This window comes from Balaenoptera borealis (assembly GCF_965194805.1).
Source record: "Balaenoptera borealis genome assembly, chromosome: 6".
NCBI lineage: Eukaryota > Metazoa > Chordata > Mammalia > Artiodactyla > Balaenopteridae > Balaenoptera > Balaenoptera borealis.
In genome coordinates this window covers 43,278,505-43,303,053 of record NC_138863.1, presented here as the reverse complement: position 1 = coordinate 43,303,053, position 24,549 = coordinate 43,278,505, and the positions used below count along the sequence as shown (strand labels likewise).

Genomic DNA, 24,549 nt, shown 5'->3' with positions numbered 1-24,549 from the left:
CTGTGAGAGTTATAGGCCCAGAGAAAGTAATGATTTCTGAAACAATCTAAATAATTTTTTCAAAACAATAGAAAGAACTCCTTAAAAAGCATTTTGTCTCTCTCTCTCTCTCTTTTTTTTGCTTCTAGGGCATCTTAGTTCTCAAAATTCAGTAAAGACCAACTAGGATTAGAGTTTGTGATGTGTATATTTGGTGAACTAGGTAATAGAAGGTGTGTGTCTGATGGGTCAGATTTCATGTGGCAGGTGCACACCCACACATACCTTCTACAGTTGTCTTTGAAATTTCAGTTATGAGGAAGTTAGAGTGAAGAACATTTTTGTGTTTAACTTGTTGACCTAATATTTATCTTCATAACAAATGTAAATAGGTAAAATCCCCTGGTTTGATTGCAAACAGGGTAGAACATATATTAGGTTAAGGATCCTAGTCTCAAAAAAAATTAACCAAGAAACTTTGTGTGATCAGTTGCTTTTGTTATTCTCATTTGAGTAAACTTTTTTTTTTTAACCTTAAGATTCTGTTTTACTGAGATAATTTGCATGGAGTGATATGTACAGATCCTAGGTGAATGGCTCCATTGTTTTTTCGCCATTGTGTACACTTTGGTAACCACCACTCAGGTCAAAACATGGAACATTCCCGTCACCCCAGAAATTTCCTTTATTCCCCTTCCCTTTCAGTGGTTTTAATGTATCTCTAAGAAGTCTTAATTAATAAACTCCAAAGTTGTGAATATATTATTATATATATATTTTTAGAGTCTTTATAGTTTCAGATTTATTTTAAGGTCTGTTTTTTCCATATAGTTATCCTGTTGTTTTGACACTACATATTGAAAAGAAAAAAATCTCTATTTTCATTCATTTGCCCTGATGCCTTTATCGAAAATCAATTGAATGTATGTATAGGAGTCTAGATCCAAACTCACTAGTTTGCTCCATTGATCTGTTTGTCCTTAAGCCAGAAAGTAGACATTACTTTTATAAATGTAAAAGGAAAACCATAAAAACACCAAGGTCCAACTAGGTAAGATTTAGTTGTCCATATATTGCATGTATGCGTGGAATTTGACAGTTGAAGTGAGGCAGACATAACCGTAAATGTTTAACAATATATTAATTAGGATATAGAGATTGCTCCAACAAGATCTGGAAGTAACAGGGGCTTAAACAAGATTGACATTTATTTCTTATGTACTTCTAAGTGTATAGACTCCAGGGCTAATAGAGCAACGCCTTCTATGTTGTGGCTCTGCAGTTGCCAAGGTATTTCCTCTTATATATATAGTCAAAGATAGCTCTCCAGCACGTCAACATTCCTGCCAGCATTTAGCAGAAGAGCAAAGGGAGAACAAGTCCCTTCCTTCTAAGGACGCACTGGAAGTAGCAAACATTACTTATGCTCTGGCTAGAATTTTGGTCACATAGCCACACCTACTTGCAAAGGAAGCTGGGAAATGTAGTCTTTCCATGGGCAGCAAAGTGCCCTATTGAAAAGGAGGGAGATAATAGGGATTTAGCGAGACAGCAGTGTTTTTAACCTTTTCATTGAGGTATGTAATGTATATACAATACAATAGAGTATATAAATCTTAATTGTACAGGTTGTTGAATTTTTACCTATGTATACACCTGTATAGCCTCATCCAAGCCAAGATATAAAACATGTCTATCAACCCAGAAGGTTCCCTTGTGCCCTTTCCCTGTCGATCTCCACCCCTACCTCTCCCCAGAGGTAAAGCAATACTGAGTTCTCACTAGGAATTAGTTTTTCTAGAACTTCATATAAACGGAATCATAAAATATGTACTCTTTTACATCAGACTTCTTTCATTAAACAGAATGTCAGTGATATTTACCCATGTTATTGTACGTATTATTCTTTTTTATTGCTGTATCTGCAGTGTAGTTATCTTAAGGTTTTTGTAAAACAATTTGAAATAATTTCAAAAGAAATGACTAGGTTTTCCAAGAATAATAAATAATTATCTCACCATGAAATAATTATATATGATGCTTTGTAAAACATGGACAGATAAATCCGTAAGAGAAGGAGTTTAAAACCTAAAATTTGTGTAATCTTTTAGGTGTATCAAACCGAATGATAAAAAGGCAGCGCACATCTTCAACGAGGGTCTAGTATGTCATCAGGTCAGGTATCTGGGTCTTTTGGAGAATGTCCGCGTGAGGAGAGCAGGCTACGCCTTCAGGCAGGCCTATGAACCTTGCTTAGAAAGATACAAAATGCTTTGTAAACAAACATGGCCTCATTGGAAAGGACCAGCAAGGTAAGACATTCACTGATCATATTTAATTATGAAGTTTTAAAGCGTACAGATACCATGTTGTTTTCTTCACGTGCTGTTTAGGCAAAACAGAATTCTATGAAAAGTTGGCTGTAACCTCTGTTTTGGACCATCTTCCATCAGGATACCACTTTGTGCTAATTCTTATTAGTTATAGAAGTCTTGGTTTTCTTTAAGGTTTAAACACGGCTTATCAAATCCACATTTGGAACTTGTATGTCAATAAAACTTCTAAAATATGCCGTGGCAAGTTAGCAGGAGGAGAATTTGTAATTGATAGGTGTATTTGTGTAGAATCATACAAGGGTAGAGTTAGAGGCATCTTGGGTCACTGCTCTCAGCTTTTTGGGGGTTTTTTTTCTGGGGAATTAACCCCAGAGAGAGTGAGTGAAGGGTGGGGGTCCCACTCTTTGACCAAGTCTGTACCAACTGAGAAATAGATACAGGAGCAGATAAGGTTCACAGTGTCAGTGTTATTGTGAGTAAAGCCGGATTGGAGAATATGGCAGAACTTGGGGCCATGTGGCTTTCAGCTCATCTGCCCTAAATTGCACTCATCCATCCCGTCACAGACAGAGTGCTGGACCACTGCAGACTCATCCCATGGAGCAGCCCCTGTGAGCTCTTCACATGCAGAGAGAACTTGTGTGTTGGCAGGGGGGCTGCTGCAGAAGAGAAACCAGGCCTTGTCTGTGCAGTGACCTTTTTTCTGCTCTCACCAGTCCCAGAAGTTGCCCCTTTTCTGCAGGCCACAGAAGCTCTCCCAACTACCACAGCAGGGCAGACGTGCCTGTTTTATGGGGATTTTTCTTTCACTGTACGGGTGTTGACTCCACATTGTCACTGGACCTGGCCTTTCACAGGAACATCAGTAGGATTAGACACTCACCCTGTATTACAAGAAGATAAACTCCAGACATATGGTGTGGTCCCTGATGCATAATTCAATACCCAAATAATGTAGGGTCTGGGTACTATTTCATTTCCCACTGCTAATTTCCAGGGTATTATGGTCAGCATCTACTATAATACACAGAACAAGGATTCACTCCCAGCCTGGCCTCCAGTCCACAGGTTGGTGGGACAAAGTTTAGTACTAAAGGCTGACGTTAAATCCACGGTCCAGGATGCAGAGGTCAGAGTCAAGTCCAGGCCTTGCTCCCACCCTGTGTTCTTTTGCATCCCATTGGCCTGGCACTTAGCACTCTTGGGACCTGCCCACAATCTGAGAAGCAGGAGCAGTGTTTAAAATGTTTGCAAGAAGTAACTGAGTGGGTTCAAAATAGATGTGAGTTTCTTGCATACCCTTCTGGCCCTGGTTGGTCCATTGTTACAAGTATATTTGATCGCCTCTGCTAATGAAATCAAGAAATTGTCTAATACCATATTTTCTTAGAATACGTAGTTCTAAACCCAAAATGCTTTTTGAGCATTTACTGGATTTGGTTAAATTTGTGGAATTCACTCTGGAAGTTCTTTGATGGAAGGATGCTTACCGAAAGAGCATTTATACTTGGAAATGAAGCTATTTTTTTATACTGCTGAGAACCTAATATCATGTTTTAAGATAAGATAACCTACTTTTGTAACTCAGAAAATTTGTTGTTTTTATTTATTTTTATAGAGCTGGTGTGGAGGTTTTGTTTAATGAATTGGAGATTCCTGTGGAAGAGTACTCCTTTGGTAGATCAAAGATATTCATTCGAAACCCAAGAACAGTATGTAATCGAAACGTTACACTCTGAATTTGTGTTATAATCATATGGGCAAATTCTTAAAGGATGTTTAACTTTATAATGTTACCCAAGATGCTACCAAGAATGTCACATTTTTGTGTTTTTCTGCAAATGTCCAAAGGGGTGGCTTAATAAGGGATAATGGAAGAACATCTGTATTTTTTATGAAACACCAAAATTTTTGAGCTGATAGATTGTACAGCATTTAAGAAATCATAAAGAAACTGGTATTACAATAAAACCTCCCTAATTCATAAAAATTGGAGGTTACTTCCGTCTGTATTTGTAATATCTGAATTATACAGTAATTTTAGGAAAGACAACCCTGCTATTCAGAGGTACACGAAGGCACCCAAATTAAAAATTTTTTTAAGTTAAAAAGAACACTTAAAATTCTACTCAGTGAAGAACTCCATTGGAGCCTTTTTATAACTGAATAGACTAGCATGAAGTAAAATTTACATAGCAGTTTATTGGAAATTTGGAGAATTAGGAAAGTGTTCAAATCGTCTGAGAGAGACCTTGCTGTCACCTCCCTTCCAATAATTTCATCCTCACAGATAGTGTGAAGGTACATCTAGAGCTCAGTTCAGCCCTTACATGATTCGTCATAAATTCTAAAACACTGTACTCTGAATTGTGTATCTTGCGTGAATTCATCCCAATAGTTTTCGTATGGACTACTATTCATAATATCTGTAATTAAGTTATTTTTTTTTTCCTCAATGTGGTTCACTCCAACATTGTGACATTTTATTTCCTGAGAATGATGTACACATATGCCACGAGTTTTTGGTGGATTTTTGATAAATCCATCTATTATTTATTAGTTATTCAAATTAGAAGACCTGAGGAAGCAGCGTCTTGAGGACCTGGCCACTCTCATTCAGAAGATTTATCGGGGGTGGAAATGTCGCACACACTTCCTGCTGATGAGAAAAAGCCAAATCGTGATCACTGCCTGGTACAGGAGATATGCGGTGAGAGCCCCCGACATTTTTGAGCTGTAATCACGATGCTTTTTTTTGCAAATATTTGTTACGTACTTAACTGTGTAGTTATTTTTTTACATACTTCATCCTCCGAATGACCTCGTGAAATGGGTGCTCTTCTGGTCCCTTTTTTAAAGACGAGAAAACTAAGTCATTGAGCTGTTAAGTAACAGCTACTATGAGGCAGAGATGGGGTTTGAATCCAGGACAACATCAAAGCTCAAGTTTAGTTTATCCCGCTGTCTTCCACTGATGGAGATACATGTAGTGGGAGATCTACATCTTGAATTTGGTTATCAGATTGGAAGAGATAATGTCATTTAACCCTTTGAATATGGTAGGGTCAATTTTCCCAAATAATTAGCTGTTTTCCATTTATTGTAGGAACACTGAAAATGGCTTTAATTCCAGAAAGCTAATGCCACATTTTAGTAGAATTCTGGGTTTGGGTTAAAGGGTTGGATCTCCTTTAGTCCTCACATATCTGGCCCTTTGGGAAAAGACTCAAAAATAAAGTATGTTTATTTAATTGATATGGAATTTCTTTGTGGAATTTTCTTTCTCACTCAATTATAGATGTTTCATTGGAGGCGTAACAGGTTTGAGGGAAACCTGAAGGTTTATCTCTAGGCTAGCTTGAACTTGGCATTGCATTCTCACAAAATGAATTTTAATGATAAGAGCACTGCTTCCAAACACATTTTCATTCTCTGCTTTTTCACTAGAGAGTGAGTTGGAAAATGAATTAAAATTGCAATCAAATCTCCTTTAGGGTGTTCTTCCTCTTTTTCAGCTGTAGAGAAGTTTTGTTTTAAGGGTGTGTACAATCAGGACATAATTTATGCTGGCCTGTTCTCATGTAATACATTTTAGTGTATAATTTCCAAGTTTTAGAAATTAATGAGTTACTTAAATGAAAAGTAAGGAAAAATTATGTGATCTTTAAAAGAATATCTTTAAAATCGCTTCCTCAAGTTAAAAGAGTATAACCAACAGTACAGGTGTTAAAGTATGACCCTAGCCAGCCACGTTAATGATAGGTTCATTAACATGTATTCTGCAAAGGCCCAGAAGACTGTTGTCACCAACCTGGCTGCACGTAGCAGTGGTACTTGGCCCTTCGGCAGATTCATAATGCTCTGTTTTCTGTTTGCCTGAGAAAGGGAGGACCAACAAATAGCCAGTCCTCAAGGAACCCATTTTATTATTTCTTATTTTGAGATCATTAAGAAAAACCAAGTTTTGAAGCATCCTGAATTCATCTATATTGAATTCTACCAATAGTTTTGAAACCCTTATTCTGCCAGGTTCAGGGGATAACAAGGTGAACCAAACAACCTGATTCCTGACCTCATACAGTTCATGTCTAGTGAGGGACAATATGCATTTAAGCAAATAAGTAGAACAATGACAGATTGTAGTAAGTGCTAGGAAGGAAATAGAGAACTGAGATAAAGAATAATGGGGAGATGGGAGATTACTCTAGATAAGGTGGTCAAGGAAGACCTTCTGGAAGGGGCCATTTCATCAGAAGGATGAGGAGAAATAGGCAAGGAACCAAAAATAGCAAGTGCTATTTCCACCCTCCCTCCCAATATAGAGCTTTTGTATCTCCAGATTTTAAAAAAGTCACCATATGTATCATTAATTTGTGATGCTGAGAGTTAGAATTATAACAAATAATAGCCCAAACTTTAGAGGAAGTATTAATTTTGCTCTAGTGTTATTTCTGTTTCAGAATTTGAACTACAGGCAAACCTCAGAGACTTTGTGGGTTTGGTCCTAGACCTCTCCAGTAAAGCGAACATTGCAATAAAGCGAGTCACACAAATCTTTTGGTTTCCCAGTGCCCATGAAAGTTATGTTTACGCTATACTGTAATCCATTAGGTTTGCAATAGCATTATATCTTTTAAAAAAAAATGTACATACCTTAATTAAAAAATATTTCGTTGCTAAAAAGTGCTAACCATCATTTGACAACGCAGCGTTGCCACAAACCTTCAATTTGTAAAAAAAACCCGCAATATCTGCAAAGTACAATAAAACAAGGTATGCTTGTAAATACCTCCACCAGTTAACTACAGTTATCCAAGCCAGTGAATTTCCCTTGACCAAATAACTCAAAGATTTTCCGAATGACCATTTTCAGTTACTATTTATCTTAAAATCCATATTCTGTGATATTTCATGGCTCCTTGAGGTGAATTTTAAAGACAGAGTTATTTTCAAGCCATGTAGGAATTTTGAAAGAAGACATTGAGGTACCAAATGAATGTCAGAAGTGATGGTCAGATATTGTAGGTACAGTCTGGACCCTACAGCCGTGGACCATCACTCTGTGTGGAATCTTAGAGATTTTCCAGCTCCTCAGTTGCCCGATGAAGAGACTGAGGCCCAAAGAAGGTAGTGACTTGTCCAGGGTCCCAGCGTTCTCTTTGCCTTTCTCTCTGGCATCCTCTTTTGTTCTGCTGCTCATTTTCTCTGAGATTCCAGAACATAGCCTAGAGTCCTGGGAGCATCTGTTCCCTCTCAGAGAAAGGGAGCTGGGCAGTCTGCCATTTCCAGGGTCTGAGTCACAACCTGGCTTCAGTATTTTGTTTGAAAAGCTGTGAAATTTCATCAAAATGCCCACATTGTAGTGAATATTCCCCACTAAATACAATAAGCGCTCACTTCTCTAGGGATAGTGTTCTAGCAGCCTCCACTCTCCAAGGCATTGGCCCTGGAAGTAAGGGCCTCTGGGCATCGAGCTCGCCAAGCTGACTCTTGGGGAGATCTCACTGGGTCTTCCTTAACCTTCCCCCACTGGAAATAACCTCTGCTGCAGCTGAACATCCTCACGGTTCTATTGAAGGGCTCTATGGCGAGTAGGAGCTCAATAAATAAAGTTTAGTCGATTGATAGGAGTTGACTTAAATTTGTTAGCTGATTTCCCAGCTTGAGGCAATAAAAGCAGCAAACCTAAAAGGAGCTGGGGACGTTAGAGGCTGACCCAGTGAGTAGCAGGGTGAGAAATGGCACCAAGAAGAGAGAAGGCTTAGGAGCAGTTGCAGAACTCAGTGTGTATTCATTCATGTGTGTTCACTGGGTATCTGCTATGTGCTCGACGTTGTATTATAACAGCATGACACAAAGAACAGATGTTAATAATGGTGGGTCCTGAGTCATTTAGAAATTAATTGTATTTACCATCCTTGAAGCAAACTATGGATTAATCATAATAATTTTGGATTGTTGGATATTTTGATTTCTATACTTATTGGTTCCCAGAAAGAATATAGGTGATCAAGAGTTCATTGCACTAAGTGAGCAAATTCCCTTTCTCAGTGTGCATGTTATGGATATGTAAATAGAATTGCTGATATCTTCCCCTTTCATCCTACAGCAACAAAAGAGGTATCAACAGATAAAGAGCTCTACCTTGGTAATTCAGTCTTATATCCGGGGTTGGAAGGTGAGTTTAAAAGAAGTGATCCTTATTTATGTGAGGTTTGCATGTTCTTTACAAAGGATGATGTCTCTGGGCTCACCCTGCAGGGGAGGGTTTCTCATCTCCTGCCTACCCTGTAAACAGTCAGATGGAAAAAATAAATATTACGGGCCAAGCTCGGGCCCTACACCATGTCTTGGCTGCTTCCTGCTTTCTTTTCAAGAGCTTTGTTCTCTGAGCAGGAAGTCCTTGAAATAATACCGTACATGATTTCAGTATCCTCTTGCCCCCTGTTTGCAAGGGAAGCTGTAGTGCAAAAGGCTGTCTCACACTGTTGCCTCCATACCTGTGAGCCCTGCCAGACCTCAGCCCCCCAGCACAATGCCTTCCATACCTTCCCTGTGACCGTCTTGCCGGCTGCCCCATCATGACTGAAAGATCCTAAGCGCTGGCTGTCCTAGTGCACCCACCACCTGGTTCTGGGTCCTTCCTGCCAAAGTGTCATTCAGAGTCAGCACACTATAGCCCACAAGCCAGATCTTGGTTCAGGAGTCCTGCGGCTTCCATTGCCCTTTGTCTAGGCCTGTGGGCAGCCCAGGGGCTTAGTAGTTGTCCCACAGCAATTGCCAAATACAAGTCTGAGCACACAGAGTTAAGTGAAATTGCTGCCTACAGGTTTTTCTTTGACCTACTACCAAGTCCTGAGTCCAGGCGTGCAGTCTAGAGACTTCAGAGGCAGGACTCAGGGTTCGCCTCCAAACCAGCTGTCCTCCTGGCCCCCATAAATCAGTTTCAAGCAACTACTGGCAAGAAGCCACTAGTACTGAACCAGTGAGAGAATTTTATTTTATAGCAAGTTTTTAGCCATCTCTTTTGAAAAAAAAAGTACAGCTACAGTTCCTTCCAGACAATAATAATAAAAGTGATCAAGTGGATTTTGGTGGATCATTGGAGATCCACTGACCACCTTCTGAGAACTGTTCCTTCCATCTGCCCTGTCCAGTTTGTATTGCTGTGGTCAGATTTTTTCCTGTCGCGTATCAGGGCGTGGGAGGCTGCTGTCTATCTGAGTGGGGCTGCGCTGTCATGCTTGATAATGTCTTCATTTACCACCTTCTCGTGGTCCATTTTGGGCTAATAAAGCAACTTTGCCTTTTCCTTTCTTTAAGCTATTGATTTTTTCCCTTGAGAATGGGGATTATGCCTATCTCTTCAGGTAGTTTTTTTCAAGTCACTATGGATATAGTTTTTTGGTGTTAATTTTCTATCTTTCTGGGTCATTCTGTGCTTTAGGCCCGAAAGATCCTGCGGGAACTGAAGCATCAGAAGCGCTGTGAGGAAGCAGCAACCACCATTGCGGCGTATTGGCATGGTACCCAGGTAGGCCAGAGACGCCCAGGAAGGCAGCGGGTCAGGAGTGACGTGTGGAGCAACGGACCCCCCCATTCGGGATTCACTGGCTTAAGCTCCTGAGCACGTGTTTGCCTCTTGCTCTTTCCAACGTTTTGGTGTGGGGTGGTGGCACACGCTTTTGCGTTTACTGTTTGATGGTGGCCGGTGTCTCTCTTCCTCTTTCTCCATTGGGAATCAGCAGTAACCTTTCTTGCCTTAAACTTTTCTGTAACTCCTTTTCAAATGCATCACAGGCGCGAAGGGAACTGAGCCGGCTGAAGGCGGAGGCTAGGAATAAACATGCTATTGCAGTTATTTGGGCTTACTGGCTTGGATCTAAGGTACTTGAAATGCACATCCCATCACTCCCATCCTGGAATCCGCAATAATCAATCCATATCTCTAGCATCTCAGGGGATGAAGACCCATAGTTAACAGTGGCTCACACTGGCGCATGTCCTAGTAGCCAGATTTAATAACCCTGGAGATGTTCGTGCCAAGAGAGCACGTTAGGAAGCTTAAGCATGCGTAGGCAAAAAAGACTAATTGCTTACTAATGAGGTACTAGCATAGTTGCTCTTTTTTTTAAACTCTCGAGTAACATGCATGTTTAGTTTTGGGGGGTTTTTTGTTTGTTTTTTACCCCCCTAATGTATCCTGGCAGTTTTCTGAATGTGTTTTTGTGCGCGACGGGGGGCATGATGGGAATGTTAAAGTTTGGGTTTCGATTGGTCTTCTGCAACATGTTAATAATAGAAACACCTTTAACGCATGCTCGACAAAAATATTAATCCATGAATGAAACTGTTTTTTAGGCTCACTGTGGCAGCTGTTGATTATTATAAGCAAAATATTATATGTGAAAAGAAATATCATCTGTGATTTAGCAGAAAGCTATGTTCATGCAAAGCTAGCTGTAATTGCCCCTGAAGAATGCCAGGAATTTCGGCATCAGCTGTTTGTGTTCAGAAACAAAGGGCTCCTGAAATACTCTCTCTAATCCCCAGGCAGAGTCGTGGGCTCTGTGAACGTTTCACATATCCCAAGGGACGGAGCATTTTAGATGTCTTTGTTAACTTAGAAAATCAAAGATCATCTCTGCTAAACATGTGTATCCCAGTGAGAAACTCAAATATCATTACAGTCCTATGTTTTTAAGTCTACCTTGTCAACATTATAAACCCGTCTTGTGAGAAAAATGAGAAAAGTCAACATTTGCCTGTATAAAGATGTTAACTTGCCACAAACTAACCAAAGTTGTTCATTTGTGTTCTCCCCTGAAAATCTGTGTGGAACAAACTAGTTCCCTTTATAAACTGAGGGAACTGTCTTAGCGGAGGCAGAGGGACTCCGAGACAATTACTCTGGGATTTCTCCACTGAACAAGAGAAGTCCATTTCCCAGTCTGAGTACTGTAATGTAATGAAACGTTAGTGCCTGTCTGTTCCTGTCTTTTAAAATAGCACGCCTCAGATTAATTTTTCCCTAAGATTGATTTTTAAACCTATGAGTTACTTCACTTTTTTATCTTGCTTCTGTATATTTCACTGTTTAGGGCCTTACCTAATATTGAATTTTGATACATGCTACTTCTAATTTTCCAACTGGAAAAAATCGGGGGTTTTGTTGTTTTTGTTTGAAACTTTAGAGAGGCAGCCTTTATTCCTTCCAGTTTTCTAAATGGTTGTTCACAAGAGTTGTCTTTTTACACGTCCAAATGAATGAACTCAGGAATTCTCAGCCTCTTTAGCCCCCGTGGGCTGGCAGCAAAGGGAAGTCTATGGAAATCATTAGGTGCCACTCCCAGATCTAAGGCTTTGATGAGGGAGGGAGTGAGAGTGTGGAGAAGGGAGTGAAGAGGGAGAGAGAACAGGGGAGAGAAAAGGAACAGAATGGAAGTAAGGGGGAGGGCGGGGGAGTGCTTCCCTCAGGTACCCTCCTCTGGGACAGAGTCTCAATGCACTGAAAATACAAGGGACTATGCTAGCCTGACACTGATGCTTTGGGTTTAAATGATTGTGCACCATTTCTCTTTCATTCTGAAATCCTGATACATAAATTGGCTCTTCTGTGTGGTGGGGTGTCCTTTTCTGGTCATTTGTGCTGTCTGCATTGGGCTGTCTCTTTTATTTACCATCTAAAACATTCTAGGCTCGAAGGGAATTGAAACGCTTGAAGGAGGAGGCTAGGCGTAAGCATGCAGTTGCTGTCATTTGGGCTTACTGGCTTGGACTGAAGGTACTTCCTCAACCTCTTCTTTCTGCCCACGGTGAACTCAGTGAAGCCTAGCACCTACTAACTCTGACCAAACGATTGATTATGCTTGCTGATGGTCTGCTTACAATGTCATCTTGCCTAATTTGGTTTCCTTTTGAGAACAAACCTGTACACTAAAATTTTCTGATTTTATTGCATTGTCTTTCTTTAAATAATAAGTTTAAAGTAATAGCATATTACTTTAAATAGTAATGTAGCATATTTTATTCTTTGTTATCCAAGTTCTGTTTAATGTTCTCTTTATGATGATGAAGATTTTTTTTTTTCATTTATGAGACAGAGTTACAGCAGTTGAGCTTAAAAGCTCACCTACCATTGCAGTGACCAGCCTGGGGATATTGGGCTTTGGTTTCCCTTTACCCATCTATTCTGTCCCATTGACGGCTCCTGGAGCAGAGCTTTCTTCAAAGTGCCCATCGTTCTAATTGTTCAGCATAGAAACGAAAGGGTTTTGCATAAATGTACAGGTTTTGACAAGTAAGACCAGCAGTAGATCATTCAGGTTAAAGAGAACTTTAGATTCAAATGCCCTCTAATTTAGGGCCGGGTTTATTTTAAGGCAATACTTCCTACTTGAGGTAAGCTTGCATGTTAGTAAATGTGACTCTGAGCTCTGGAAAACCTTGAGAACGACCTTCAGGCAGTATAAGGATTTTGTCTTCCTAGTATTCAGTAACTCCTCACTGGGGGGAGCCATCCATACTGTCATTTTGGGATAATTAGGCCCTTTTTTGACATTTCCTCTTTGTTATTTTTACTATAATACTATAATAATTCATTTTTTCTAAATATTTGAATATTCTCCAGGAAACCATTGACTCTGAACCTGAACTGTTTTAGCAGTATCTGTAAACTCTGCTTTGAACAATCTGCGTTTTTCCCTGAAAGTTTAGCCTATAAACTTTTAGTAAATTAACTTTTTTATTGTAATGAATATTCATCAAGTAATTTTTGAGGTAATTAAGAAGTAACTTAAATATGAATTTAAGATGTTCTATTTCAAGATTTCTGAACAAGTTCTGTTACTACTTTTTTAAAGTTAAAACGGAGGATTTTATTTCCCATTTTATTCACATTCTAATTTGCATTCTAATTTTCATAAAAGGAAGGAACAAACGACATTGAGTCAGGATTTTTACTCTCTATAATGATTTCTATCAGCAGCATCATGTTTATCTTCAGTTTTCTGGATTTAACTAATTGCATATAATTTAAAAAGTACTTTTATGTTAGAGTGTATGCTAGCATCCTGTAAACCAAATTCAGTTCACAGGTGAATACTGTTTTAGCTGAAGTTAACTGGGCTTACTCTATAGACATAACTGTCTTTTTTTTTTTTGTCCAGTTTCCACAAAACAACAGTATTTTAATATGTTACCATTATTGTTATAAGATTAAACATCTTCGAAGTCCAAGAAAGTAATAATTTTGTATTTTTTTTTTAAAAAGAAGTATGTTGATATGAACAGTAATTTTGCCCTTTTAAATGATTTGATTCTTGTGGATTGATTACAAAGTTCAGTGGACCCTTTTTAAGACGCTGGGGCCCATGAAGGGAACCCATTCTATATGCCAGCATGTTGTCACCAGGCCTCTTCTGTGTGTAGCTGTTTTTCAGGAGAAAGGGCCTGTCCTGTGAGTATCAAAAAGAATGTTGCATTGAGCTCAGTTACAATGAAATTCAAGTAAATATAGGACTTCTAGTATATTTCCAAGGATATGTTTTCATGAAACTCACTTTAACTTCTCTGCTTTTGTACACTCTTACAATTTCAGGAGCTAATTAATAGGTATCATTTTTCTTCTTGTTCCTTCTAACCTTGTAAGTGAGATTTGAAATAGTTACAGACCACTCCATGGCTAAAAGAGAAATGATAATCAGTAACATAAGATATGAATTAAAGGAAGAACTGCCTATGTGGTGTATGGGAGAATTTTTAAACCTTAATAATCCGCAGGTGTAGAGAATAGGTCTGGTGCTCAAATGCCCAGAGGGACCAGGCAGGTCACATGGGCGAGGGAAGTAGCAGATGGAAGGTAGGGGGTAGGAAGGCAGGCCTCCTGCGGGCCTCCTGCCGTTTGGAGGGTACAGCTCTCTTCCAAAGGCAGCAACGAACGGCTGCTCTGGTCCGCTCAGTCCTTGTCACGTGGGAATAGGACTCACTGTTGCTAGATCTTAGAAAATTGTAAGAGAAACCTGCAGCCTGAATTCCTCTGTGAAGGTCTTAATTTTAAAATGTGCATATAAAACATTTTTCGACAAACAATTTGGTTACTAGTTTGCTAGTTTACAGCCTCTAATGTAGAAATATTTTGAACATGTGCAATTGAACCCAGAAAGCTAAAGATATAAGAAAAACATACATAATGTCTGAATTATTCAAGTAGGCTAATATTTTGCTAAATTCTAACTCTCCCATTTATAACTGAATGATGATAAACATTTTAAATGTTTTCCCCCTCAGTTTCCAAATTTAGCTGTCATTCATTCATTTAGCAAACACCTCAGTTATTTTATTTGTTAGGCACTAGTATACAAGGTAAATACGACAATATAGCAAGGAAGAAATGGTAAACTAAAACTGTAATATGATGTCTTAAGTGCTGTGATTAGTATTAGTAGACAGTTTGATGGGAGTAGGGGTAAGAGAAAAAGTAATGCAATTAAATGGGAGATAATGATCATTCAATAGCTTCCTTTTAAATTCTTATTTTTAGTCACATTCACTTCTCAGTATGCAGTACTAAAGTCCTGTCTTCATATGCAAGGCTTTTGGAAACTGCCATATATTTCTTCAGGCATTTTTTTGCCTTCTAAGAACAATTTGAAGTGAAAATTACCTTACATAATTTTTTCTGGAATGTATTTTGATTTGTGATGGGTTTGCAGCTATGCCTGTAAAGCGTTTCCATCAGATTGTCAGGCTCTTTAAAAACTAGTTAAGAGGATTACAAACATCAAAACATTCTGGTATTATCTTGCATCTCTGAATTTCTTTTTCTCCAACTTAAAACCCACTGTCTCAGTATGCTTCAATTATTTTACTGTATCCAGAAAGACACTCATAAATTTACTTGTTCCATCTATGTTCGATTTTAATAGAGGTGTTTCACCTTTATGGGCATCTGCTGGCCGCGCATTAACCTCTGTATTCTGCTGCTTCTTTTTAAAGGTACGCAGGGAGTACAGGAAATTCTTCAGAGCCAATGCTGGAAAGAAAATTTATGAATTTACACTTCAGAGAATTGTAAGTTTATACTTTACATATGGCTAATTAGCATTATTGGATTAACTAGTTAATAGCACCAACTCAGTAATATGTGACTTGTTTGGTAACAATTAAATCATAACTGTGCCACTGAGAGTTTGTGACCTTTTTTATCATCGGTTCTAAAATTCAAGTAGAATTGTGTCAGAAAGAGGCCTGTACGTGATTAATCAAATATTCTTCTTCTTTGACAGAGAGAACATACTTCGGGGAAAGTGAACCCAAGAAAGCCAGGTGTCTTAGTTTAGGCTGCTATAACAAAAATGCCATAGACTGTGTGCCTTAAACAATAAACATTTATTTCTCACAGTACTGGAGGCTGGACAGCCCAAGATCAGGGTGCCAGCATGGACTGGTTCTGGTGAGGGCCTCTTCCTGGTCTCCTCACATGACAAAGAGAAAGAGAAGCAAACTCTTTTCCTGTCTCTTCTTACAAGGGCACTAATCCCATCTAGGAAGCTCTGCCCTTATGACCTCCTCTCAACCTCATTACCTCCCCAAGGCCCCACCTCCTAACACTATCCCTTTGGGGGTTAGGGTTTTAGCATAGGAATTTGAGGGGAATGCCAAGAGCTTGCCCTGCTAAACTGCCACGAGCCGCTGCAAAGTAAGGTTGGCAAACAAGCTAGTGGGTGAGGGGTGAGGGAGAGCAAGGCTATGCCCCTCTCCCGGGATGGATTCTAAAGTTCCCTTCCATCTTTCCAAGGAGTAGATGTAGTGGTGAAGAGCGCAAACTCTGGAGACAGCTTGCTCCACCACTCACAGATTTGCGAGCCTCATTTTGTCATCTGTAAAATGGGGATAATAATAGCATTAAACCTGTAGAGGTATGGTAAGGGTTAAGATGAAGTAACACTGTAACGCTCCCACAGTGCCTGGCCCATGTTAAGTGCTCTAGAGCAGGGGTCCCCAACCCCCGGGCCACCGGCTGGTACTGGTCTGCGGCCTGTTAGGAACCGAGCTGCACAGCAGGAGGTGAGCGGCGGGCGAGCGAGCAAAGCTTCATCTGCCGCGCCCCATGGCTGGCATTACTGCCTGAATCATCCCCGTGGAAAAACAGTCTTCCACAAAACCAGTCCCTGGTGCCAAAAAGGTTGGGGACCGCTGCTCTAGAGCAGCGCTGTCCAGTAGAACTTTCTGCAGTGACAAAAATGTTCTGTATCTTTGCTGTTCAGTAGAGTAGCCACTAGCCATGTGTGGCTAGTGAGCACTTGAAATGTAACTAATGTGACTGACGAACTGGATTTTTAATTTTTTTAGTTACTTAAAATTTAAGTATAAATAGCCACCTGTGCCTAGTGGCTACCTGTTAAACACTGCAGCTCTCTAATGTTGACTGGTATTAGTATTAATGTTAATATTAAAATTAGTATGCGCGTTAGTATTCTTCTTTTCTCTTAACCATTTGGTGGAGCTCAGATTTCTCCAACCAATGCGAAGAGCGGAATAGAGACTTTCCAGAAGAGTTACAAAGTCTTATGGACTAAAACTTGGTAAATTCCACTAAAGACTGGTTTCTTTGAGTCTGGTTTATGTCAAACAGTGTTTTTTTCTGGTGTATTTTACTCATCTGGTATTTTCTGTCAAACCCAACACAGGTGCAAAAATACTTCTTGGAAATGAAAAATAAGGTGCCTTCCTTATCTCCGATAGATAAGAATTGGCCATCAAGACCTTACCTATTCTTGGATTCTACTCACAAGGAGCTAAAAAGGATTTTCCACTTGTGGAGGGTAAAAAATGTCTTGCTATGTTTTTTCAGAGACTTCTTATCATATATTTTGAGTGTTTGAGGAGTGTTACGGAAAAGCAGAATTTTCCTCTAGCCGCAAGGAGAATTAGTTGAGGAAGTTGGTGTTTCTGAAGCGGGCAGCATGCTTGGCTTTCTGTGAGAATTCCTGGAGCCCCAGGTGCTCCTGTGGCATCTTCTCTCATCCATGGTTGGGAAGGAAAGAGCAGGGCTACATTGTCTTTCCCGTCCAGATTCCAGTTGCTTTCAAGTAGTTGAGTTTTTTGTTTTCGTTTTTGTTTTCGTCTTTAGTTGAAGAAATATTTGCTGGAGGTAGAAGTAATAAAATTTGAACATCTTCATGTGAGTAGTAAAGTCTTGAAAATTGTATGAGTTTACTTGCTACGTAGACATACATAGACACACATGAGAACACACACATTTTAATGGACTGGGGGGAAAAAGCTTTAAAGTCACCCAAAGGACATTAAAGAGATTAAAATTTCCCTCTACCTGAGTGAAAGGGAAGCTGAAAATCTACTTGATTTGGCCTTATATTTTGGCTCACTTAATTTTATATGAGAGCATAGCATGTAATTTAGGTGGTGCTCTGTGTGGAATACATGGGGTGCTTCTACAGAGGTTGACTTCATTTCAATAACTTAGTTGATATATGGAATGCTAAATATATGTCATTCAGATAGAATGAAATCATTAGGTTGAAGGGCTTGTATTTAGTAAGTGAACAATTGATGGATATGTCTTCTGGGAAACTTTCCTGCCCTGTACTATGGGCTTCTTCTTAACTGAATCCGTTATGTATAGAGAGACATAATCACTGATCAGTGATACCAGCACAGCATATAGAACTGGATTCTGAGTTCTGTTCCCTAACTTAGTGAGTCAATTTGGCAAGATTCGCCAATGTCTTCAATGTTCATCTCCCCCTTTGAGTCTGATAGAGAAACTATTTTCAGAAGTAATGATGGGGAGCTTCTAATGCTGGACATCCGCTCTGCCTGTCCTTTCTCCCGGCTCCTGAGCCTTGCCTTTACCTCCGTGGAATTGGGGGTGGAGAATGAGAGGGATGAGTTTATTCCAAGGGGGGCAGCAATGCTAACATTCCTTTATATGATTATGTGGGTGGTTCTCAACCACCCCTGAACTGAATTTCTTAGAGAGTTCATCTAAAGAACCTGGTCCTGCCCCTCCCACCACCCCCGTCTCCTTTCAGTGCAATCTCAGAGTCAGGTGAAGGGAAGATTTCTCAGGTCCCGTGTCCACGTTATAAAATGGTAATGGAGGATTCGGAACAGTGCTTTTCAAACTATAGGTGATAGCATACTTGTGGGTCATGAAATCAATTTAGTTGATTTCTACCAGCATTTTAAAATGAAATACAATACAATAGAAAATAACAGAATATACGACATCGTAGAAAGGATAAGTATTGTTTTGTGAAGCTTTTGTGTAAGTTGTCTATATGTGTGTCTATAAATATGTGCACTGGGTTGTGATGTACCATGTTTTCCTTACTGTGAGTCTCTGAAAGAGTGTGATAGCTCAGGACTGTGGATGTCCAAGGGCTGACGTCATAGTGGGAGGAAACGGTACTCCCGGGGGGCCCAGGCCAGATGTTTTGAAATAGCATCGCAAGTTCTGCCATACAAACAGTAGTTTTTATGACATTTTCCAAGACCAACCTTTTAAAGCTCAGGAAGGAAAAATTCTCTTGGCCTTTTAAATGAATATTTCATATACATTTACGATTATTCTTACTGCTGTTAAATTGGCTTAGCATATTTAAGGATGAGTAATGATTTATTTATATAAGTGATGTCCTTTTTTTTTTTTCTTCTTTTCATATCTCACAGTGTAAAAAATACAGGGACCAATTCACAGACCAACAGAAACTTATTTATGAAGAGAAACTAGAAGCCAGTGAACTCTTCAAAGACAAGAAGGCTTTATACCCATCTAGGTATTATGGCTTTGCTTTACCCATAACAGTCAATATTTTAAAAGTTTCTCAAATATATTCATAGGCATTTTCTAGTGGGTTTTGATTTTAGTAATACACAGATTTTTAATTTCATGAATTATTTTATGATCAGCTGGATATGAATGTAACACATTTGATCAAGGGCTTCCATAGTATACTTAGAGAAATGAGATCACATTTGTTGGTTTTACTCTATTGGCATTACCTGAACACTTCCTAAATAATTAGAAGTTGTCATTTAAAATAAAAATTGTCTAGGCTGTTAAGATAAATTTACATTGTAAATTCCCATTAGTTTTCCATAGTTTTCGGACACTAGCTGGTTTCTGATGGCAATCTACTGTAATCACCATTCCAATCTTCCTGCTTTAACAAGCTGGGTCAGAATCTCATTTGTAAGATAAATGAAGAATGAGCCAGTCTGTCACTTTCTGAGTGTTGCCTAGGCACTGGCCTGTGGTAGCCTTTGGTCGGCTAACTTATTGGCCGTGAGTTCACTGGCCTCTGCAGCAAGTTCAGTTCCTTTATTGTAGACACCAAGTACTCAGTAAAAGAAGGAACACCAACTGCAAGTTTGCCAAGTGAAGTTCTTGGTAAAAACTGCTTATCAGAATATTCTTACATCTCCCAAGTTCGTTTTCCCCCTAGAATTCCTATCCCCTTTACATCTGGTGTTTCTAAAAAAGTAGATTGTACAATTTCAAGCCAAATCTGTAACAACTTTTAGCTTTTCCCAAAGAATGTCTTAGAAATAAAAATGCATTATATGCTAGGTATATTCACACGTACTGTGTGTGGTGTGTGTGTATTCTCTATGTCTACACATATTTGAAAGCTCTTCCTCTTAAAGGATTAAATGAATATAAGTTGCCAAACTCATTTGCTTTAGATATTTTAAATGGCACAGCTTCCTTGGTCAGCTGACTTGGCTGCTTGAGGGGGTGTACACTCCCCTCAATCAAACACAGCGTCTAAATCCAACATTGTTCAAAGTGCCTGCTCTCTAAAGCATATTCAAACAGGTAGATTGTCTATATGCTTTCTCCACCAACTTAATTCATTCAACTTTTTCTTTATATGTCTTTAAATTATAGAGTGGCCTTCTTAATTAACATTCCCTATGGCTGACTCTTTAGAAGCTGGAAGGAGAAAAAAATGCATTTTTGAAGAAACAAATTCAAAGACTGTTAGCACGTTGTATTATTAAAAATGTGTTTGAATATGAACAACAACCAAAAAATGTTAATATCAAGCCAGGTCCTCTTGGGTAGTTTTATTGGGTAGTTTTATTAGTTTTCGGGGATGGTAACGTGCTCACCCTCCAGCACTGAGAGAGGTCGAACCGTTGACCCTCCCACCGCTGTGTGAAGTGGCAGCCCTTAGGGGTGCCGGCCTTTTCTGTCCTGGGAGCTGTGAAACACTGACCACCTACGCGGGATTTTCTTCCCTGATCCTCCAAACACAGCACAAGCATTTAAAGTTGTATTTGCGCATTGCCAGAACTTTATAGCTCAAAATGAAGCCGTGGTTTTTCCTTGACGTCTTTGAAGAAGCCTCCCTGTCACCCCACAGGTCTTTAGGGAAAGCCACCTTGGTGCTGTGTGCACGATCATGCCTCTTGCAAGAAGTAGTTTGGAAGAAAAACTGCTCTGATTCTGAATGTTTACCTTGGCCATCTCTGTGCATTTAGGGGCATATCCTAAGAGGAAAGGCCCGATTTTTCTTTCATATTTGGCCTACTTAGAGCCAGAGTTACATGGTAATATGAAGTGCTCTGCAGTTTTCTTCTCAAGTGGTTGCTCTGGATCTATCCTTCCCCAGAAGGCCTACTGATTTCCTTACTCTCTGTGAGAAAATGAAAATTTTCTTTGGAGCAGGTGATGGTAATGATTTGTGCTCTTTTTACCATTGCTACGTATTGTTTAAAGATATTAATGAATCCTGTGTAGGCAGCTGTTAACCTTATAATAAGAGATTAAAAGGAATGACCTATTCCTTCCTGTGAGTCCATGCACACGGGTCTTGGCTGTCCTACTTGTGAGTGATTTCTTTCTTGGTTGTTCCATGTGATAAGATTTTTATCAAAGTCTTACCAACCAAATGCCATGATCACATCAAAAATATATTTGAGGTGATTCCTCATTGTAGTTTTGATTTGCATTTCTCTAATGTTGATGCTGGAGAGGGTGTGGAAAAAAGGGAACCCTCTTGCACTGTTGGTGGGGATGTAAATGGATACAGCCACTCTGGAGAACAATATGGAGGTCCCTTAAAAAACTAAAAATAGAACTACCATATGACCCAGCAATCCCACTACTGGCATATACCCTGAGAAAACTATAATTCAAAAAGAGTCATGTACCACAGTGTTCATTGCAGCACTGTTTACAGTAGCCAGGACATGGAAGCAACCTAAGTGTCCATCGACAGATGAATGGATAAAGAAGATGTGGTACATATATACAATGGAATATTACTCAGCCATAAAAAGAAACGAAATTGAGTTATTTGTAGTGAGGTAGATGGACCTAGAGTCTGTCATACAGAGTGAAGTAAGTCAGAAAGAGAAAAATACCGTATGCTAACACATGGAATCCAAAAAAAAAAAAAACATTGGTTCTGATGAACCTAGGGGCAGGACAGGAATAAAGACACAGACGTAGAGAAACGACTTGAGGACACGGGGAGGGGGCAGGGTAAACTGGGACGAAGTGAGAGAGTAACATTGACATATACACACCACCAAATGTAAAATAGATAGCTAGTGGGAAGCAGCCGCATAGCACAGGGAGATCAGCTCGGTGCTTTGTGACCACCTAGAGGGGTGGGTTAGGGAGGGTGGAAGGGAGACGCAAGAGGGAGGGGATATGGGGATATATGTATACGTATAGCTGATTCACTTTGTTATACAGCAGAAACTAACACAACATTGTAAAGCAGTTATACTCCAATAAAGATGTTAAGAAAAGGAAAAAGAAAAAATATATATATATTTGAAATTTGAATTTCAGAATCAACTGACCTGTTACCTTTTTCTAGTAGTACTTCCATGTGAAACCATTTCTTACGTGAGGAACTTTTTTCCTTTAGTGTTGGGCAGCCATTCCAAGGGCCTTACCTGGAAATCAACAAGAATCCCAAGTATAAGAAACTCAAAGATGCCATTGAAGAAAAGATTATCATTGCTGAAGTGGTGAACAAAATTAACCGTGCTAATGGGAAGGTAAAAACGCTAACCCTGAAGGCCTGTAAGAAGTGTTTTATCAGTTGGGACAGTTTTCTGAATGTTAAAATTTGCATTTCAGAAATAGACTCACAGACATAGAAAACAAATTTATGGTTACCAGAAGGGAAAGGAGTGGGGAGGGGTAAATTAGGAATTTGGGGTTAACAGATACACACTACTGAATATAAAATAGATAAACAATAAGGTCCTACTGTATAGCGCAGGGAACTATATTCAGTATCTTGTAATAATCTATAACAGAAAAGAATCTAAAAAAATATATATATGTGTGTGTGTGTGTATGTATAACTGAATCACTTTGCTGTATGCTGAAACTGACACAACATTGTAAATCAACTATACTTCAAAAAAATTTGCATTTCATATACTCCACGGAGTTACTGTAAATGGAGCTGTTTTATCTTACCTTTAAGCTTAGGTGGAATTTTGCTTGTTCTCTGAAATTTTTGTGAGTTAAAATAGATTATCTGTGTTCTTTAGTGTGTTCTCGTTTACATAGGTGTGCATGCTGAAAAATATTAGAATAATATTTTCTACATTTCTACAAATAACAATGCTTTAAACTCATGAACTCCTTTGGGGGATTTTTGATCATTGGTTTTACATCCTTTTTTGTTTTGGTTTCTTGTAGAGTACATCCCGGATTTTCCTATTAACAAATAATAATCTCCTTCTTGCTGATCAAAAGTCTGGACAGATCAAGTCAGAGGTTCCCCTGGTGGATGTAACCAAAGTATCGATGAGCTCACAAAATGATGGCTTCTTTGCCGTCCACCTCAAAGAGGTAAAGCTTTAACTATTGATTTGACTGAAAGATTTCTGCATTGGTCCAATCTCTCAGCCATTGATCTAAAATTTTCCACATGTGAATAATCCTATTATTTGAAGTTTATATTTTCTTCTTACTGACCTGCATATTTGGTCTATATTCACTCATGTAAAATCTCAGGCTTGGTTTTTCAGTAACTGAATAAGATTAATGACTCTTTTTGACTCGTTCACTTGAGTTCTCATTTCACTGAGTAGCTTTTTGTTTACACCCACCATGATGTGCCTTATTTTGAGACTAATTCCTAGAAATATCAAGACATTCAAAATTATACTTCCTTCTGTTGTTTCTTCTATCTATTAAATTAGTAAATGTCTTCTTGTTCATCATTAATTTAGGGGTTTTTAATTAAAGGATGTAACTATAATAAAACAACTGCCTAGTAATTTTGACCTAAAGATTTTTTAATGTCAGCTTAACTAATACCTCCTGGCTTGAACTGAGCGGTTAAGAGTGTAGGCTCTGGCATTGGTGTCACCAACTTTACAGTGACCTTGGCCAAGTCATTTAACTTTAATATGCCTACCTAATTTTCCCTTTCTTAAAATAGGGAAAATATTGGTACCAACTTCATAGTGTTGTTATAAGAGTTAAAAGAAACTATGTAACGTGCTTTTAGCATAGTGCCTGTCACATAACAAATAGTCACTGAATAAACAGATGTCAGCAAATATTAATCATATATAGGTACATATACCTAGCTAATAGATAGTAACCTATCTAGCTGATTGTAAACATAAGAAAATCCCATAAGCTTAGTTCAGCCTGTTTTCCCCACTATGGATTTTAGCCTAAAGGAGCATATTAAATCAGTGGTTCCGAGCCTCAATTATATATTAAAATATGCTGGTCCCCAGGCCATTTCCCCAGTCCAATTGAATCAGAGTTTCTTGGAATGGGGCAGAAGCATCCTGTATTTTGAAAGCTCCCCAGGTGAGTGCCTTGTGCAGCTAAGGTTGAAAGCCACTGCCTGAGGGTATTTGTTGGAAGTCTTTTAGTTGTTGTTGTCGTTCTTATCTTTTCTTATCTTTTTAACCAAATCATGGAGGAGCTTTTAGAACAGCCCTTTCAGAATGAGTTATGGGTTAGGTCAGTGCTTCTCGAACCTGAGTGAGCCAACAGATCACCCAGGGGTCTTCCTGTGGAATCGTCTGCAGTGGGCCTGCGGTCAGGCCCGAGCGTCTGCTTTTCTAACAAGCTCCCAGGTGATGTGGATGGTGCTTCTGGCCCGTCGACCAACTTGGGGCGGCAAGGGGTGAGGTAACCTTACTAAAGTACTCGGAGCAACTCGGAAGAAATAACTGCTTTTGTCATTATTGTTTGTTTGGGAGGATG

General features: G+C 39.2%; 1 protein-coding gene across 6 annotated transcripts in view; it reads left to right on the top strand.

The window, feature by feature from the left end:
- MYO1B (myosin IB) overlaps nt 1–24,549 on the top strand; it is a 179,514-nt gene that overhangs the window by 148,471 nt on the left and 6,494 nt on the right. For 2 of the 6 annotated variants that reach the window (XM_082397303.1, XM_082397308.1), the window contains exons 18-29: nt 2,091–2,291; nt 3,934–4,027; nt 4,876–5,025; nt 8,425–8,493; nt 9,763–9,849; nt 10,116–10,202; nt 12,013–12,099; nt 15,312–15,386; nt 17,006–17,140; nt 19,011–19,117; nt 22,229–22,361; nt 23,017–23,169. In XM_082397303.1, coding sequence (XP_082253429.1) covers nt 2,091–2,291; nt 3,934–4,027; nt 4,876–5,025; nt 8,425–8,493; nt 9,763–9,849; nt 10,116–10,202; nt 12,013–12,099; nt 15,312–15,386; nt 17,006–17,140; nt 19,011–19,117; nt 22,229–22,361; nt 23,017–23,169 — 1,378 coding nt within the window. Of the gene's footprint in view, nt 1–2,090; nt 2,292–3,933; nt 4,028–4,875; nt 5,026–8,424; nt 8,494–9,762; nt 9,850–10,115; nt 10,203–12,012; nt 12,100–15,311; nt 15,387–15,601; nt 15,642–16,826; nt 16,901–17,005; nt 17,141–19,010; nt 19,118–22,228; nt 22,362–23,016; nt 23,170–24,549 lie in introns of those variants that run through there. The other 4 variants (XM_082397305.1, XM_082397304.1, XM_082397307.1 and 1 more) reach the window with 4 other exon arrangements.